Below are 16,464 nucleotides of genomic sequence, written 5' to 3' on the forward strand. Positions count from 1 at the left end.
CTCTAGTCCCTTCAAAAAAAAATAGATCAAAAAAGGAAAGGAAGTAAATGGGTATGTTTTACAGAACCCTAATTACCACAGAAACCCCACAGAATTAAAATACTGATATGTTTATACAATACAAGAAACTGATACAGAATTGGAACTCCATTAAATATTTTTATGGTTTTATTGGTGCACTTTTGATTAAATAACCTTTCGAATGAAAATGTGTAGGAATTATGTAATGAAGCAGATGAACCCACAATATTTTCACCAACACAAGGCATCCCAGGGATCTTTTGCATTACAAAAGTTTCTTGTGTAATTTGAAACACGACTGGACATAATTAGCAGTACAGAACAAATAAGCACTGAAAGAAAATACCATCCTCATACTTTTAATACGGAATCGATTACTTTAAAAAGCAAATCCACTGCAAGCAAAGCACTGGAGAAATGGTTCTAAAGAAAATTCTACAAATTAAAACCAGGGCACCAGAAAGTTCTGGGCTGAACCAACAAACGATGTTCTCTATTCCACTCTGCACAAACTCAGGCTACAGGAGGCATTTAAATTGATTTAACAATATCAGCCCAGTTAATACTGTGTTCATTTAATGCCTGGCTTAGGCTTCTGTAAAATGATTTTTCAAATTTCAGCATTGGATGGAATTAGCACCCTCATTTTTATGATAATATTGTTAATTTAATGCATGGCTTGGAGTGAGGTTTCAAAGTGAATCAGAAAAATATGCCTTTTCTCTTGTCAGAGACATCTCTCTTCATGCGCTAGTGGTTTGACCTTAAATTTTAACTTCCACTGCACAAAATCACTCTCAGATTTCAATGATTCTTTTATAATTCAATCATTTAGCTCATCAGTCTTAGATAGACTTTACCGTGCCCTGCCCATGAAAGCTGAAACAATTTATAATAGTATCTTTGCATGTTTATTCTCTGGAAAGACCTGGATCGGAAACATTTCAGTATAATATGTAAGATGCACTTAGCAATGAACTTGATACAAACATACAAAACTGACTGGGATGGCCAAGGAAAGTCTTCCTGCTATTAAATCTTTTTTCTCCTTTACTCATTATGGCAGTGCAAATCAAATTGCAATGAAGAATTAGATTTGTACAAATAAAAATCTACAATGCACAAGGGTTACCAACATTAAAAACAAAGATTGTACTTTTTATTTCCTCTATAAACCAGTGAAATGTCTCTCCTCAGACATCTAACCAGCAAGCAAGAGAAAGCTGGCATTGTAGTGAAGGGTGAAATGATAATATCCTCTCCCATAAATGGGATCCAGCCCACAAGAACAATGCACTCAGATTTGCAGGGTGTCCTAGATGGAGCTTCAAATATCCCCCTCCCCAGCACTTGCAAGAGCTTGCACTGGGGTCCTTCTCTATACAGAGGCAAGTAACCACTTCAAAGAAACTGAGGGAAAACCCACACTGTATTACTAGAGCAATTTTGCCAGGATGGAAACTGGAGGAGGTAGTGGGGAAACACAGCAATATGAAACACAATTCAGCAAGGCAAAATCGGTGAACCACACTTAGGGGTGAGAGAGAAAACTCAAGGGAATGCAATGAAGATTTACCAATTACAAATCTCCTGCTGAGAACTCTCAAATGCCAGTGGAATGGGCTGAATGTTTGTGTTCCTTCCCAACAAAAATTCATATATGGAAGCCCTAACCCCAATGTGATGGTATTTGGAGATGGGGGGGTCTTGAGTTAAGGTTAGATGAGATTATGAGGGTGGGGCATTTATGAAGATCATACCCTTAAAAGGGGAAACTTGAGAGAGCTTCTCCACATGCACACAGGAGGAAAGGGTCGTGTGAGCACACAGTGAGCAGGTGGTTGTCTGCAAGTCAGGAGGGAATCTTCATCTGAAATCAAGCCCTGCCAGACCTTGATCTTGGACTTTCCAGCCTCTAGAATTGTGAGAAAATTAAGTTCTGTTGTTTAAGTTACCCAGTCTCTGGGCTTTTGTTATGGCAGATGGTGCCAATACATTTTGTAATTGTGTAGACTTTATATCTGCTCAGTGGACATTGTGATCATATCTAACTGCACATACCTTTTGGTCTGGAAGCACAACGAACCATACAATACACAGACAAGTCCATTCACACAACCCTCCTGGGCAGAAAAGAGACTGGTAACAGCATAGTATTCAGCAAAGGGGAAATAGTTATGAAATGTATGTCAACTGCAGGTGATGGAATGCCCTTCTGTTCTAATACATGTGATAACAGTGTGAGTACAGAGGGAGGCCAAAATGGGTGAAAAACACATGAGCATAGAGGCAAGTTGCTGAATATTCTGTAAAGTAAGATTCTATTTTTATGGAAATTATGCATTCACATTCACACAAAAATCTGGAAGGATATGGACCAAATGGAAAGATAATGGGGAACATTTCTGTATTGTTTATATTTTTTACACACACTGCCTAGTTAAAAGCAATGTATAAAAGTTACTGTTAATTCATGGTTTCTTTTATGACCTCAGGCTTTTAATAGAAATTCACTAACATACTTGATTCATTCCCTTACCCATTAGGGAAACACAGTTCATGATTTTAACTAACAAAGCTTCAAATAAAAAAGTTCAGAGTGTCCTCTAGTTGTCAAAATAATTACATAAGTAGTCTTGAAGCCAATCATTTATGTTGAAAACTAGCAAACAGATGTACAGTGAGGGTTAATGGAAACTCTAATGGGTCTCTTTATACAATTTTGGATAAAAAATTTATTTTCCTTAACTGTTCTACAACAACCGGCTTGTCTACTTTTAATTATCTTAATCTTCCTCTCTTCATTATAGAGTTGACATTGTTTGTATATCTTAATGAAGTTATAGAGATTATTTCAATCGATTGGTTTTGTTACCAGAACAATAAATCCTGACTGATAAAGGATTCACAACGTAATTAGTTAGCTCATCTTATTATGTGAATTTCTGGTACTTCTGTAATGAGTAATTAAAGATTAATAAGAAAGATAGTCTCAAATTAGCTGCTTCTTATCTCTAAATGCTTCAGGATGTGGGGGAGGATCAGGCCACATCTGAATATTCATAAGAGTGGTAACTCAAGTAACTTCTTGATTTGGAAGAACTTCTAAGTCTCTAAAGTACCCTTTGAAATAACTGTGCCCACCGGCCCTGGCCCTGTAAGTTTCACAGTAAAAACAGCTTAACTACATCCTCTTCGCTTCTGCTCAGGAAGCAGGACAAGGACAATGGCGAGATGCCCGCTGTGCTATTTTTCAGACTGTGACCTCCAGCTGGTACAGCCCCTGATGCCTGTCTCCACACTGTGAGGCACAAGTTGGGGGGAAGATCCAAGGAGCTGATTCCCCATCCAGCACTAGGCACTCTGCACATTCTTAGGATGCCGCTTGCTAGAACTACTCATTCAATAAAATGTTAAACTCCTACAATTTACTAGGCACTGAGAATAGTTCAATGAGTGAACAAGACTGACCCCTGCTCTCATGGAATCTATTATTCTCTATTGTCTCCCTTTCTTTAGGGCTTTTTAAATTCTAAAGCTAGAAATCATAGCCCCCTATAGTTGCTCTCTTTTTCTCAGTCTCATCAGAAGCAGGATACCAAGCCAGGCAATCGCCCCCATGAGCCACAGTCAAAGTGGGAGCCACATCCGTGCAGAAGGTGGCCCCGACACAGGGTCAAGTGAGGACACACTCTTTTCAGGGGCAAAGGGAAGCCATGTGAACAACTGCACCCCACTCTTCAAATAGCACCCCTTCTTTCAAATCTGATCATTGATCAGGGGACTCCCGTGCACCAACTTGGTGATCCCTCCAGCAACCCTGTGGGCCAGGTGACCACATCCACTTCACAGCTGGCAGGCTGATGCTCAGAAGCAAGTGTTCTATCCCAAGATGCACAGCTGTATGTGGTAGAAATAGGATTTCAAACTGAGACCCACCCCAAAGGCCAAGCTCTGCCCCCTAGCACGTGCCTCCACTGCCTGCTACAGGCCACTCCAGGTCCCAGACAGAGCTGATGTGAGCAAACACCAGGTGACCATCACACATAGGTACCTGGTTAAGTTCTCAAATGACTCCAATCTTTGACAAATGAAAAGGAAGGAAATTTTGATGGTCATACCAGACAATTGGGGAGGTATGAAAAAGAACTGGATATAGAAGTCTGAACCACAGCTTCTTTCTAGGGCGCTGGTCCATGCCTTGTCTCAGGCTTGGGTCTCAGACCTCTCACTCTCCAGCAGTGTGAGCTTGGGCAAGATACTGACACACTCTGGACTTCAGCAGCTTCCTCTTATAAAATGTCTAGACAACACCCTACCACCCGGAGTTCCTGTGTGGAATGAAGATAATGCAAACATGAAGCATAAGGCAACTGGCACATAGTAGGTACTTAACAAATGTCACTTTTGTTTCTAAAGCTGAGGTAAAGTGCCCTAAGTGTTTTAAACTACTCTCTCTATATTTTAGTTGTTTTATCTTCATGATTATGATTATTAGCATCATCATAAGGCTAATCTATCTTAATCTCTATGTGAGAATTTCTAATAATTCAAAGAAAATCTTGCTAGATAGAGCTAAGTCCTCAAAGTTCTGAAAAGGCCGGCTTCCCAGGAAAACCAAATCTGGCACTACTTCTCCAGATGACAATGTCTGGGTGCTAAGTTAGGAGAGATGTGCCTCACTGCACCCCCAGGCTCCAAAGCCCCTCTAATATCACAAGTCAAGGAACTCACATGGGACTAACCAGTCCTCACCCAGGGCATTAATGCTGTGTACACAAAGGCAGTACAAACACTACCAGGCTGCTGCTTAAAGAGCAAATGAGCCCAAAGTGCAAGGAAAGCACAAACAGCTGCACTCACAGCAATTATGTTGAAGAAGTCGTCGTCTCCCAGTGTATCCAGAATAGATGAGACCGTTTGCTTGGCTATAGTCAGACGGAGCCCTTTCATGCTGCCGCTGACATCAACCAAAATGACCACGTCTTTTGGAGAAGTTGCTGCCTGGATGTACCTAGGTTGGGGGAAGAGGAAGTAAAAATGAGTCCTGAGCCTCTCTGCAAGTTGTTTCTTTACAAAAATAACTACGAGGTTTGACCATTTCCTACCATTTTCGGTTCCTGCAGTCAAAGGCAATGACTCCATTCTCATCTGGTTCCCATTTAATCCCTAGAAGAAAAATGGAGTTATGAGAAACCCAGAAACTTCAAATATTTATTCATAGCATTTCAAGGCTGCTCTGCTTTGCTGATTGAAAGGACCGGGTGAAAAATCACATGCGAAGACCAACCCTGGAGTTCATTGCATGCTCCATCACCAGCTCTGGGGAGGTGCTATAGGGCCCTCACCACTACAGCAAACACAGCCTCAGCTCAGCTGATCCCAGACTAGTTCTTGGAGGGTGGTGACATCCTTGTGACGTGCTGTCCATCAAGAAAGGACATGACTCCAGCCCTTTCCTGCGACTAAAGATAAAGCTCGACAAGCTCATTTCTCACTGTCTAGCAAATCACTGGACTTGGTGGCACCATTCATAGATCTCTGGGCAAATGGGGGTTTGGTCCCTGGACAGGGGAGGTAATGTCTCCAGCATGGGTACGTGGAGAGAAAGGAGGCAAGAAAGCATTTGAAACGCTTCCATCTCAGAACATATGCAGGTCTCTTTTCTCCTCCCTCCTGCTTTTAACATCAGGAATTTTGGCCTCGCCTTCCACACTGAAATGACATAATATGGTCCTAAGTATGCTGCAAATAAAGTTTGAATTTCAGTTTTTGAAATCTGGGGATTTTTTCCTCACTTTTAAAATAGGACCAACCTCCTCAGTCTCGTGGTTTGCAGACTGGTTGGGATATGTCCAAGGATGATGGTTTTTATTTACAAGTTAGTTTTTAAGAATAAAATTTCATTTAAAAAGAAAAGCACTGCCGAGAAATTAGAGAAAATGAACGTTTTTGACCATCTATGCTACTTGGGGATGGAAGGTTGAAAACATAGGCTTTAGGGTTAAGAAAATAAAAACAGAAAAATTATTTTCACTGGAGAAAATTCAGGCTCAGACTGCAGTATTGAGCTTCTCCTATCCAACTGAGAAAGGCCAGCTTTCTGGATGACACTGGACTAATAATAGGCATGTGCTTATGATGACTTATTAAGATGAATAACTTATTAAGATAAATTATTACACAGAAAGCCGTGAGATGGCAGTTTGTAGCCTACAAAGTTATTTTGTTCTGTCCTCTTTGTACCTACATTTCCCATCTGCAGAAGTGCCTACTTTAAAGAACTCCTGGTAACAAATCAGAATGCAGAAGTATGAGAAGTCGCTGCCAAATGAAGGTCATTAGGTAATGAAGATAAAGTAAAACTGACATGATATTGTACACTAAGGAATAAGAATGCAATCTATTGAAACGTATAGGACACAATGCTAATATGGCTAGGATGCCACAGTCTTGACACATAATGAAATTATATCCATGGTGAGGCTAGGTAATGTTCCCATTTATAATTCCAAAGAGAACTGGTTTCACTCCACTATAAAGAAAAAACTTTAACATGTGGACCCAAGGCAGACATTCAGTGAATGACTCTTGAATTGTGGTGAATGTTTTCAGCATCCTCCGCTCTGCCCCTCTGCCTTCCTCTCCCATCACAGCCCCATCGCTGTGTCTGCCAGTGGGAGGAGAAAACCTGAAATTCCCTTTCACTGTTACTGGCATTTAGGCCAGGGCCCAGGGACAAGGAATTAATGATACTGGATGCTTCTTTTTTTTTAGAATTGAGATCATTTCCCTGCAAATGGGCTTATAGCCCCTCCTGGGCGCTGCTGAAACTTAGTGCTTTTTGAAAAGTCAATGTGAAATTCATCTGCTGGGAAGGCCTGTAAAGGATACAACTGCAGAGGGACAGGTCCAGAGCCTCCACCCGACTGAGCATGTGTTCCTCAAGCTCCAAGCTCTCTACCGCTGATGAACGCATAGCAGTGCTTGAGAAAATGGTCATGGCCCCTCCTCAGGAGGCCTCACAGCTACCAGGCAAGCAGACACTAGAGAGGAGACGGCAAGTAGCAGAGATGTCCTGACATCCCTGAGGCTATTGTAGTGTGTCAAAGGTGAGGCTAATCCCTAACACGAGGGACACAGCTTTAAGCTGAGCGTAGCCTGGTGGGATATTAGTTTTCCAGGGCTCATGTGGCAAAGCCTTACAAACTGGGTGACCTCACAGAAATGTATTCTCTCACATCTCTGGAGGATAAAAAGCCAAAGTCAAGGTGTCAGGAGGGCCTTGCTCCCTCTCAAGGTAACAGCACCAAGGAAGAGTCCTTCCTTAACTCTTCTGAGGCTTCAGTGTCTCCCAGTGATCCTTGGTCTCCTTGATCTGTAGCTGCATCCTTCTCTCTTGCTCCGTCTTCACTTGACTGCCTTTTCTCGGTGTCTCTGTATTCTCTTCAATCATTAGGACCCTGCTATATTGGATTGAGGACCCATGCTAATCCCAACTTAACTAATAATATCTGCACAGTCTAAGGCTATAGGTAGTCATGAATGAATTGGGGAGGGGTCTGCTTTTCAATTTACTCCATATGGGCAGAATTTGTAAAATAAAATCAAAATAGAGAATACCAGGCAGAGAAAAGATTTACAAAGATGCTGAGGTGAGAAGAGCAGGTCACGGTGGAGGTGCGGATGGTGTGGCATAAGAGAGAATGTCTATGTCTCCAGAAAAGAGTCTTCCTGGCAGCAGGAGCCACCAGGCCAGACCCTTCCCAGTTGGGCATGAGGTGCACCTGTGAGTGTGCACTTCATGATGAAATGAAATGAGTGGATGAAAACAGTGGCCCCATGCAGTTGTAGGCACTGCTATTCTGGTTGTAACCAAAAGGCTTGCGCCTTGACTTAAAGTCAGGGCAGATGGGCTCTAGGGAGTCATATTGCTCAAATCTGACATTTGGGTCAAATTTTTTATTTCACAGTAGGGACTCCAAGGCTCTTAGAGTTCAACAGATTTTCTGAAATTTCCAGTGAGCACTAGAACTTGATCTTCCAAAGCCCATGCCACCATCATCTTCCTTAGAGAGGCATTTCCAAAAGGGCGTTTCATGAGAAGCTCTATAGAATGTTAGCTCAAGTTGAGTGAATAAACGTAAAACTGGTTTCTATCCCAGGGGAGCAGTATCTTAAGCAGGTCTTTAAACTGCTTAATGAATCTTGAATCTCTTCACTGGAACAGCAGGAGCAGCATTTCCCAAACTAATTTGACCACTGAGCCCTTCCTCCCCCAAGTATTTCATAACAAAATGTTTTGTTAGATAAATATCAGGTACTTCTGTATGAATTCCCCTAAGACTTACCCATTTCTTGCTATAGAATTTTTTTGTACACAGATATTTTGAAAATGTTCAAGTAACTTCAAATCCCAGGGGGATAATAGCTGGCTCACTTGCAGTCTTTAAGATCCAGGGAATTTCACATAACCAAGAAGCACCCCCATGTGCCACATGATTTCTGGAAGTACCTGTGTGCCTTTTGGGATCCCACCCAGGCAGGATGGAGGGTAATTCTCCAGACAGAATCCATGATGCTGTTCAGCTGCAGATTTCACTGCCATTGCACCTTTTCTCTCTAGACACCCTGGGCTTCATTATCAGCACCCGTGACTTCTGCCTGGCTTCTTCAATTTTCAGAAGACAATGTCTAGAACATTCTGCCAACTTCCATGATCCACCAATTGAACAGACACTTACTATCCCATTGCCACATGGGATTTCTCTTCTATATTTCCAGACCAAAAAGTTCAGAAAAATGTGGAAAGAAAGGAAAATCAAGATGGAGGAGAAGTCGGCTTATTCCTAAATAGGTAGTTTCTGACCAATTCCTTCCTCAAAAATATATTTTTTTAATTTGGCCCATAAATAAATACCTTCAAAAATAACTTTAGATCTAAAATATCTGGTCTAGAATAAAATGGTAGCCTCTAAATTGAGCTGAATTTAGACAACTTTGGTGCTTGAGTGTCTTCCGAAACACTGGCTAAGCAGTCCTCAAATAAAACCTGCTTCACTCAATGAAATGCCATCTCCTTCCTTCAGCCAAATGTCTTAATCTCTTGAGAAATCAGATATCATAGACGAGTAGCCACAAGAGAATGGCTATGAAAATTGTGAGCTATGGTTTTCCCTGATCACATACTGCAGGGGTTCTGTTGAGCTGGTCAAGGAAAAAAACTACATCAACCATTTCACATATTGCTAAACCTGAACCTCAGGATGAATACAAGCAAGAAAATAAATACACAATGATGTTGTGCACAGAATCTACACTTGATTGATTCCTAGTCCAAACTTGCAGAGAGTTCTTTACTTAGTCATCTGTCTCTCCCTGTGGCTAAAGCTATGAGCCAGCTTTCATCTTTCTCAGGCATAGAAATCATGGCAGAAAGATAAGAAAATCAAATCCCTTAGTGATCATTAAATCTCCCACTAGATCACGTTCTCCAATATATGCCTCTGCGAGTGTGAGAGTCTGATACTAGGGAAGGGACTGAGCTTCTCATCATCTTCTTAGCAGCAGCAGCTTCTTAAGCATTCCTTTAATTAGTGTCCTGCTTTTGATCAGATATTGGTCTGTCTATGACACAGACATTTTTCTCTATATATATTTATTTTTTTAAATAATAAATTTTATTTTTATATTCCCCCATACAATTGCAAATGCCCCATTCTGACCCCAATCCTTCCCCTCCCGCCCCCCACCCCCCAAAAAGTATCTCTGGTTCATAGTTTTTTGTTGATTTTGATTTTCACTTTCTTATATTCATTTTCCTGGTCCCTTATTTAAGTTTTCTAGATTCCTGCTATGAGTGAGACCATCCGGTATTTTTCTTTTTCTTTTTGGCTTATTTCGCTGAGCATGATCCCTTCCAGCACCATCCATGTTGGTGCAAATTGCATGTGTTTATCTTTTTTGAATGCTGAGTAATATTCCATGGTATATATGTACCACATCTTCTTGATCCAGTCATCTATTTTTGGGCATTTGGGTTGTTTCCAAAGCTTAGCTATTGTAAACAGTGCTGCTATAAACATAGGGAAAGGCAGTTACACACTGAGATCTGTCAGTTAGCCAACACATTTTGGTTAAAGGTAAGAACTTACCAGAACAAAAAGGATATATCAGCACCAGTGGTCCCACCCAGGTAGAAATTGTGTCCCACATAGAACTATAAAATTGTGGGGGACAAAGCCCCCCGGAACAAAGCTCACCCTGCAGGTATGACTCTCTGCCTCCTAGGAGATGAGCCTACAGAACCCTACTAACTACAACAAAGTGGTTGTGTGGCATCATGAGGTGAATGGCCAACAGATGGGGATCATTCAATGTCCAGCACTTGGTGGGTATTGGGATAGGAGAGGGCACTCAAGAAGACTTGGCAAAAGTGGAGTAATGGAACTATTGATCCATACTTTACTTATGCCAGCTCCATGCTTGGAAGCCAAGTGTCACTGGACTGCGGCCTATGACCAGAACCTTAGAGATGCAGGAGTTCCTTTGTTTCTGGGGAGGGAAGAGAACAGTTCCTACCTGTGTGCTGGGAAACAATAGATCTGGTGGCCTTGATTCATTCACTCAACTGATACAGACTAAGTACCTGCATAAGAATGTGTTATTCTTGGTGCTGGAGACAGTGATAGATAGAACAAATGGCTCTGTCCTCCTGTGGCTGATATCCAAACAAAGGAGATGGGTATTGAAAGTCTGATGACTCAGGACTACAGGCCAGACTTCCTATTTTATAGGGTGAGAACGACCATGAAAACAAAAAAGAGACGTGGTTGAAGTTTTAACACCATCACCAATTCCCTCTTACTTTGCCGGTGTGACCTAGGTTAGTCAATTAGCCTCTATTTCCTCACTTGTAAAATGGGGATTACAGTAACCTCAGCTCATGGGGGTCACGGAAGGACTGAGTTACAAGTACTCAGCACAGTGTTCAATAAATGAGGGTCACTATCATGATCATCAGTACGAATGTGAATAGCCACAGCACTCTCAAAGCCTTCCAAGGATGAAACTAGAATAAGCAGTGTTTTGATGATCCCTGGGTAACCAACCCTGCAGAGCTCAAAGGTCCTTTATTTGCATTTTGTTGTTGCTGCTGTTGCTGTATTGTACAGAAGAGCCTAGCAGAAGTTCTCTGCTCTGTGGCACCTTTGTAATGTGGGCATTGAAAGGTAAAACCAGTATCCTGAACAATGGCTATCAGGCTGCTACAAAAGTCTTTTCCTATAGAGTTAACACTGTTCCACATGGTAGCCACTAGCCACTTGAGGCTAATTTTATATTTACATTTAATTTAACTGAGTTAGATGAAATTCAGATTTTAGTTCTTCAGTCTCACCCAGGCACATTTCAAGTGCTCAATAACCCCATGAGGCCAGTGGCTACCATGTTAGACACAATGGAGACAGAACATGTCCATCAGTGCAGAAAGTTCTTTTGGACAGCACAGTGAGAGTGCCGCCACATGCCCACAGGACATAATTGAATTGGTGGAGGACAATGTAAATTTATGCAGAAATGGACAACATTAGCTCTGTTTCCTACTAGGCTAACACTTACTAAAATTCTCTTTTTGAAAACTCTTTCCTTCTATCTCCAGAAGGTATGGTTGGTACTTCTTCTCCATGATCCCCTAGCACCTTTTATTTCCCCTACCTTAGCATGCCATGACATTCCAGTGACTTGTTCACTTACCTCTCTCACCATGGTGATCACTGTCCCTTCCTGTGGGAGATCAATTCCAGACAACACTACAGTAACCCTGATTAGCACCCACGGTTTCAGATGGGCTGGCCCTAACCACTGCCCAGTCTTCCTGGTTCAGTATGGGAGCATGTGACCCAGACCAGGCTAATCCTTGGACAACTGTCCAAGTCACTAGGATAGATGGTCTCTTTCTCCCCCAGAAATATAACTAAAGAATCCTCAAGCCCATCACAACATCACCTACTAGTTCCCCATCACAAGATCACCTGCCGGAAACATGATCGAACAGAGGAAGGCAGACATGAGAGATGGAAGGAATTCAAAATCCAAATGAATTGCTGACTACAGAAATCTAGCTGTGTCCCAAGAGGATATATTCCCCATATTTCAAGGTGCATGAGGCAATAAATGTGTTCCTTGGGGCCTCCCCTGGTGGCGCAGGCAGTTGAGCGCCGCGCTGTGAAGCTGTCTGCAGCCTCTGCAGAGCCGGTTCAATCCCGGCCGGCCGGCGAGGGTCCCACATGGCACAGCAGACCTCTCCTGTTGCACCCGCTGCTCCCCTCAGCAGTGTATTTCATCAGTCTGCCTGTTCTGTTCCCTGCTCTGTCTCTGGTGAATCCTCTCACCCTCCCACGCATCTGGCCTATACCCCGGTTCCTGTATAAAAATAAATAAAAAAACAAATCTTTAAAAAAATAAAAGTAAATAAATAAATAAATGTGTTCCTTGGTGGAGCAAGTTAGAGCTAGGTTTCTGTCACTTGCATCCAAATTCCTGCAGGATGATTTCTCCACAAGAGGGAGCTTCATGAGGTCAGAGACCTTTGGTGTCTAGTTCACCATTTCATCCCAGGCCCTTATGCTGTGCTTGGTACAAAGTAAGTCCTTAGGACACAGGTATTGAGGATAAAGAGCAAGGCCTTCTGCTTAAGGACATGCACACTTACCACTGACTTATAATATTATGCCTAGTATGTCTAAATATGATGAAAAGCATCGTGAAAAGGAAAAACATCCTAGCAAAAAACACAAATGGGTCACTCTTGTAATGATCATTCATGTCCAGGGGCAAGAGGCATGCACCCTGTTCAGAAGCAAGCAGAATGGCCACATGGCACTGATTAGAGCAGCGAGACCCCTGGAGGCCTGAAGCCCATGTCTGTACTGACAAAAAGGATGGAGAAGTTTTACAATGTCCAAATTCTGTCACAAATGAAAGCACTGTAAGCATTTCTGAGTCAACTCTTCTGATTGATAAAACATCTTATACATAAATTAACCTCTTATTATGTAAAATCTTTATGAAGATGGCCTTTTGTCATGGGCGGAATGTTTGTGTCACCCCAAAAGTCACATGTTGAAGCCCTAAGCCCCCCTACTAAATGATGTCATGAAGAGGTGAGAACTTCAGGAAGCAATTAGGTTAAAGCACCCATGTTGGGATGTCACCCTTTATAAGAAGTGGACACAGAGTAGGTGGCCAGCTGCAAGCCAGAAAGAGGAACCTCACCAGGAACAGAATCTATTGGCTCTTTGACCTTGGACTTCACATTCACCAGAATGATGAGAAATAAAAGCCTGTTGTTTAAGCTACACCACTACAGTATTTTGTTATGGCAGTCCAAACGATTAACATAGCTTTATTTTCAGATTTTCTCATTTCCATAATTTTGAGTACTTCCTGCTGTAGTGAATCAACCTGTAATTTCTTCTTCTCTGCCCCACCTTCATCCAAATGCCACATGGTAGATGGTAAGATGTCCATGTGGCTCTTTCCATGGACTAGACCCTGACGGGGCTCTGTTTTCGGCAAGGTCTATGTTAAATTTATTCTATTGAGTGCATCAAAACAGACTGCAATTTGGTGACACTGGAACTTTAATAGACTACTGTTTATTATAATGTTATCTTTAATAGGATGCTTATTGTTTAAATTCCTGTGAGCTCCAGGAGGAGCCATGCATGCCCTGCTGAGCACGGCTCTTGGGAAATGTTGAATAATATGGCAAGGCAGACACTCGGCAGGCAAGTGTCAGGGGACAGATGCTGTGCGCAGGGCAAACAGCTCCTCAAGGCGGAGGCTGGCAGTCTCTGTGCCTCAAAGAGGGAAGACATCAGGTGCCTAGTCTTACTTAATGAAAACATAAAAGACTCCACTTAATTGCTCCAAGATTATGCAGGGCGTTTTTCCTTCTTTTAGGTTGAGCTTGTTAATTTCTACAGCTGTGATATTGGCACAATTGCAGCCTCGAGTCCTGTTTTCACAACTTGTAAGCAAAATTAAAACTTCTCTTTTTAATTAAAATTCAAACCAAGCCAGAATTAAATTCCTATTGCAAAGCCGAGGCCCAGGAAGGCCCTAGAAGGAGCACCTGTTCCAAGAGTGTGACACGCAGACTGATGGTGCCCCGGGTTGTGGAAGCTGATGGTGTGTCCTGTAGCAACTGACCTCAGGGATGCTCTGGCCACTTCAGCCTCTTCCTCCAAGGGCAGTCAGTTCAGGGTGGTGCCTTTCAGTAGAACTTATCTCTGGCCAAATACATTGCTGCTTTCCACCATAATAATAACAACAGTAATAATACTACTACTGGTGATAGCAATTAAAAGCAAACTCTTACCCAGAAAGATGGAAGACACTCTATTGCCTCACTTTTCTGGTAGAGCTCTGTGTTACTCTACTGAAAACTTTTCCAGTCACCTACAGATCTAAATGCCCATGTGGGGGGCATGGGGGGGTTTGTATGTGTGTGTGCACATACACACGCCTGCACAGATGCAAATGTCATTCCTATCCTGCACCCTGACAACAGATTTAATAGACTTGAGCTTAATTTTTCATTTTCTCCTAAGGAAAAGGAAAAAAAAAATTAGACCTAAAGCAAAATAATACAAGATCATTAACCTGAACCAGAATTCTCAATACCTGGAATACTCACCTGGATACTGCCTAAAAAAGCCCTTTGCACTTCCAAAGTACTGCCATATGAGAGAAGGGTCACGGTCAAAGTTATCTACAAAAACTTTGTTTAGTGATTCGGACCAATAAACTCCATTGACAATTGCTGGGTCTGAAAGAGAAAGAGAGAAAAGAGGAATGTTACAAAGCTAAGTTAAACAGAACCCTGCTGGCACCCCATAGCTGGCAGATGAGGCCAATCTCACAGGAAGCTGTAAAGAAAGTTACAGCTCCTGAAATGTTCAGCTCCTGGGAATTCCACACATTTGGGTTTTTCCATCCTCCTGGAGCTCTCAAAGCCACCCAGGAGCTTCTGTGGATATCTGAAAAGCATACCCCTTCATTTGTAACTTTCAATCCTCTTTAGTCCATAGATCCTGAGAAAGCAAAAGGAAATCTTCAACATTATTTTTCATAATTTCTGCTCCTTTGTGCCTCTTTGTGCCTTTGAGTCAAAACTCAGCATTAAAAAACAGGAGAAATGATGTTGAACATTTTTTCATATGCCTGTTGGCCTTTTGTATTTCCTCTTTGGGGGAGAAGTTTCTTTTTAGCTCTTCTGCCCATTTTTTGACTGGATTATTTACTTTATTTTTGTTGAGTCTCATCAGCTCTTTGTAGATTTTCGTGATCAGTCCTTTATCATTAGTGTTTTGTGCAAAAATTTTTTTCCCAGCCGGTGGGCTGTCTCTTTGTTTTGATTACTGTCTCTTTTGCTGTGCAGAAGCTCTTTAATTTGATGTAGCCCCAGCTGTTTATCTTTGCCTTCACTATCACTGCTTTGGGAGATGTGTCTGTAAAGATGTCTTTGAGGTGCATGCCATGTAGTGTTTCACCTATATTTCCTTCCATATATTTTATGTTTTCAGGTCTTATGTCTAGTTATTTAATCCATTTTGAGTTGGTTTTTGTGCATGGTGTGAGATTGTAGTCAAGCTTCATTCTTTTGCATGTAGCGACCCAGTTTTCCCAGCACCATTTATTGAACAAACTTTCTCTGTTCCATTGCATATTCTTTGCTCCTTTGTCAACATCACTTGTAATCAGGGAAATGCAAATCAAAACTACAATGATATACAATCTTACACCAGTGAGAATGGCACATATTAAAAAGACTAGCAACAACAAATGTAGGCGAGGATGCGGAGAAAAAAGGAACTCTCCTGCACTGCTGGTGGGAGTGCAAACTGGTCCAACCACTATGGAAAGCTGTGTGGAGATTCCTCAATCTGCTAAAGATGGAGCTTCCATATGATCCAGCAATTGCACTCCTGGGTATTTACCCAAAGGACACAGAAACATTAATTCAAAAGGGCACCTGCATGTCTATGTTTATAGCAGCACGATTTACAATAGCTAAGCTATGGAAACAACCCAAGTGCCCCAAAATAGATGACTGAATCAAGAAGATGTGGTACATATACACAATGGAATATTACTCAGCTATTAAAAAAGATAAACTCATGCAATTTTCAGCAACATGGATGGAGCTGGAAGGGATCATGCTCCGCGAAATAAGCCAGAAAGAAAAAGAAAAATACCAGATGATCTCACTCATAGCAGTAATTTAGAAAACCTAAATAAGGTACCAGGAAAAAGAGTAATTATAATGAAGTAAAAATCAAAATTAACAAGCAACTATAAACCAGGGACATACTATAGTGGGGAGAGAAGGGAGTAGGATCAAAACAAGGGTGGTGGGAATTGTATGGGGACCACAAC

The 16,464-nt window shown here is 41.8% G+C and overlaps 1 protein-coding gene across 1 annotated transcript in view; it reads right to left on the reverse strand.

The window, feature by feature from the left end:
* CACNA2D3 (calcium voltage-gated channel auxiliary subunit alpha2delta 3) overlaps positions 1 to 16,464 on the reverse strand; it is a gene marked incomplete at both ends in the record, with an annotated part of 806,408 nt that overhangs the window by 445,589 nt on the left and 344,355 nt on the right. The window contains 3 exons of the mRNA XM_084248330.1: positions 4,885 to 5,035; positions 5,130 to 5,190; positions 14,723 to 14,854. Coding sequence (XP_084104456.1) covers positions 4,885 to 5,035; positions 5,130 to 5,190; positions 14,723 to 14,854 — 344 coding nt within the window. The remainder of the gene's footprint in view (positions 1 to 4,884; positions 5,036 to 5,129; positions 5,191 to 14,722; positions 14,855 to 16,464) is intronic.

This window comes from Talpa europaea (genome assembly GCF_964194135.1).
Source record: "Talpa europaea genome assembly, chromosome: 11".
NCBI classification, from domain to species: Eukaryota; Metazoa; Chordata; class Mammalia; order Eulipotyphla; family Talpidae; genus Talpa; species Talpa europaea.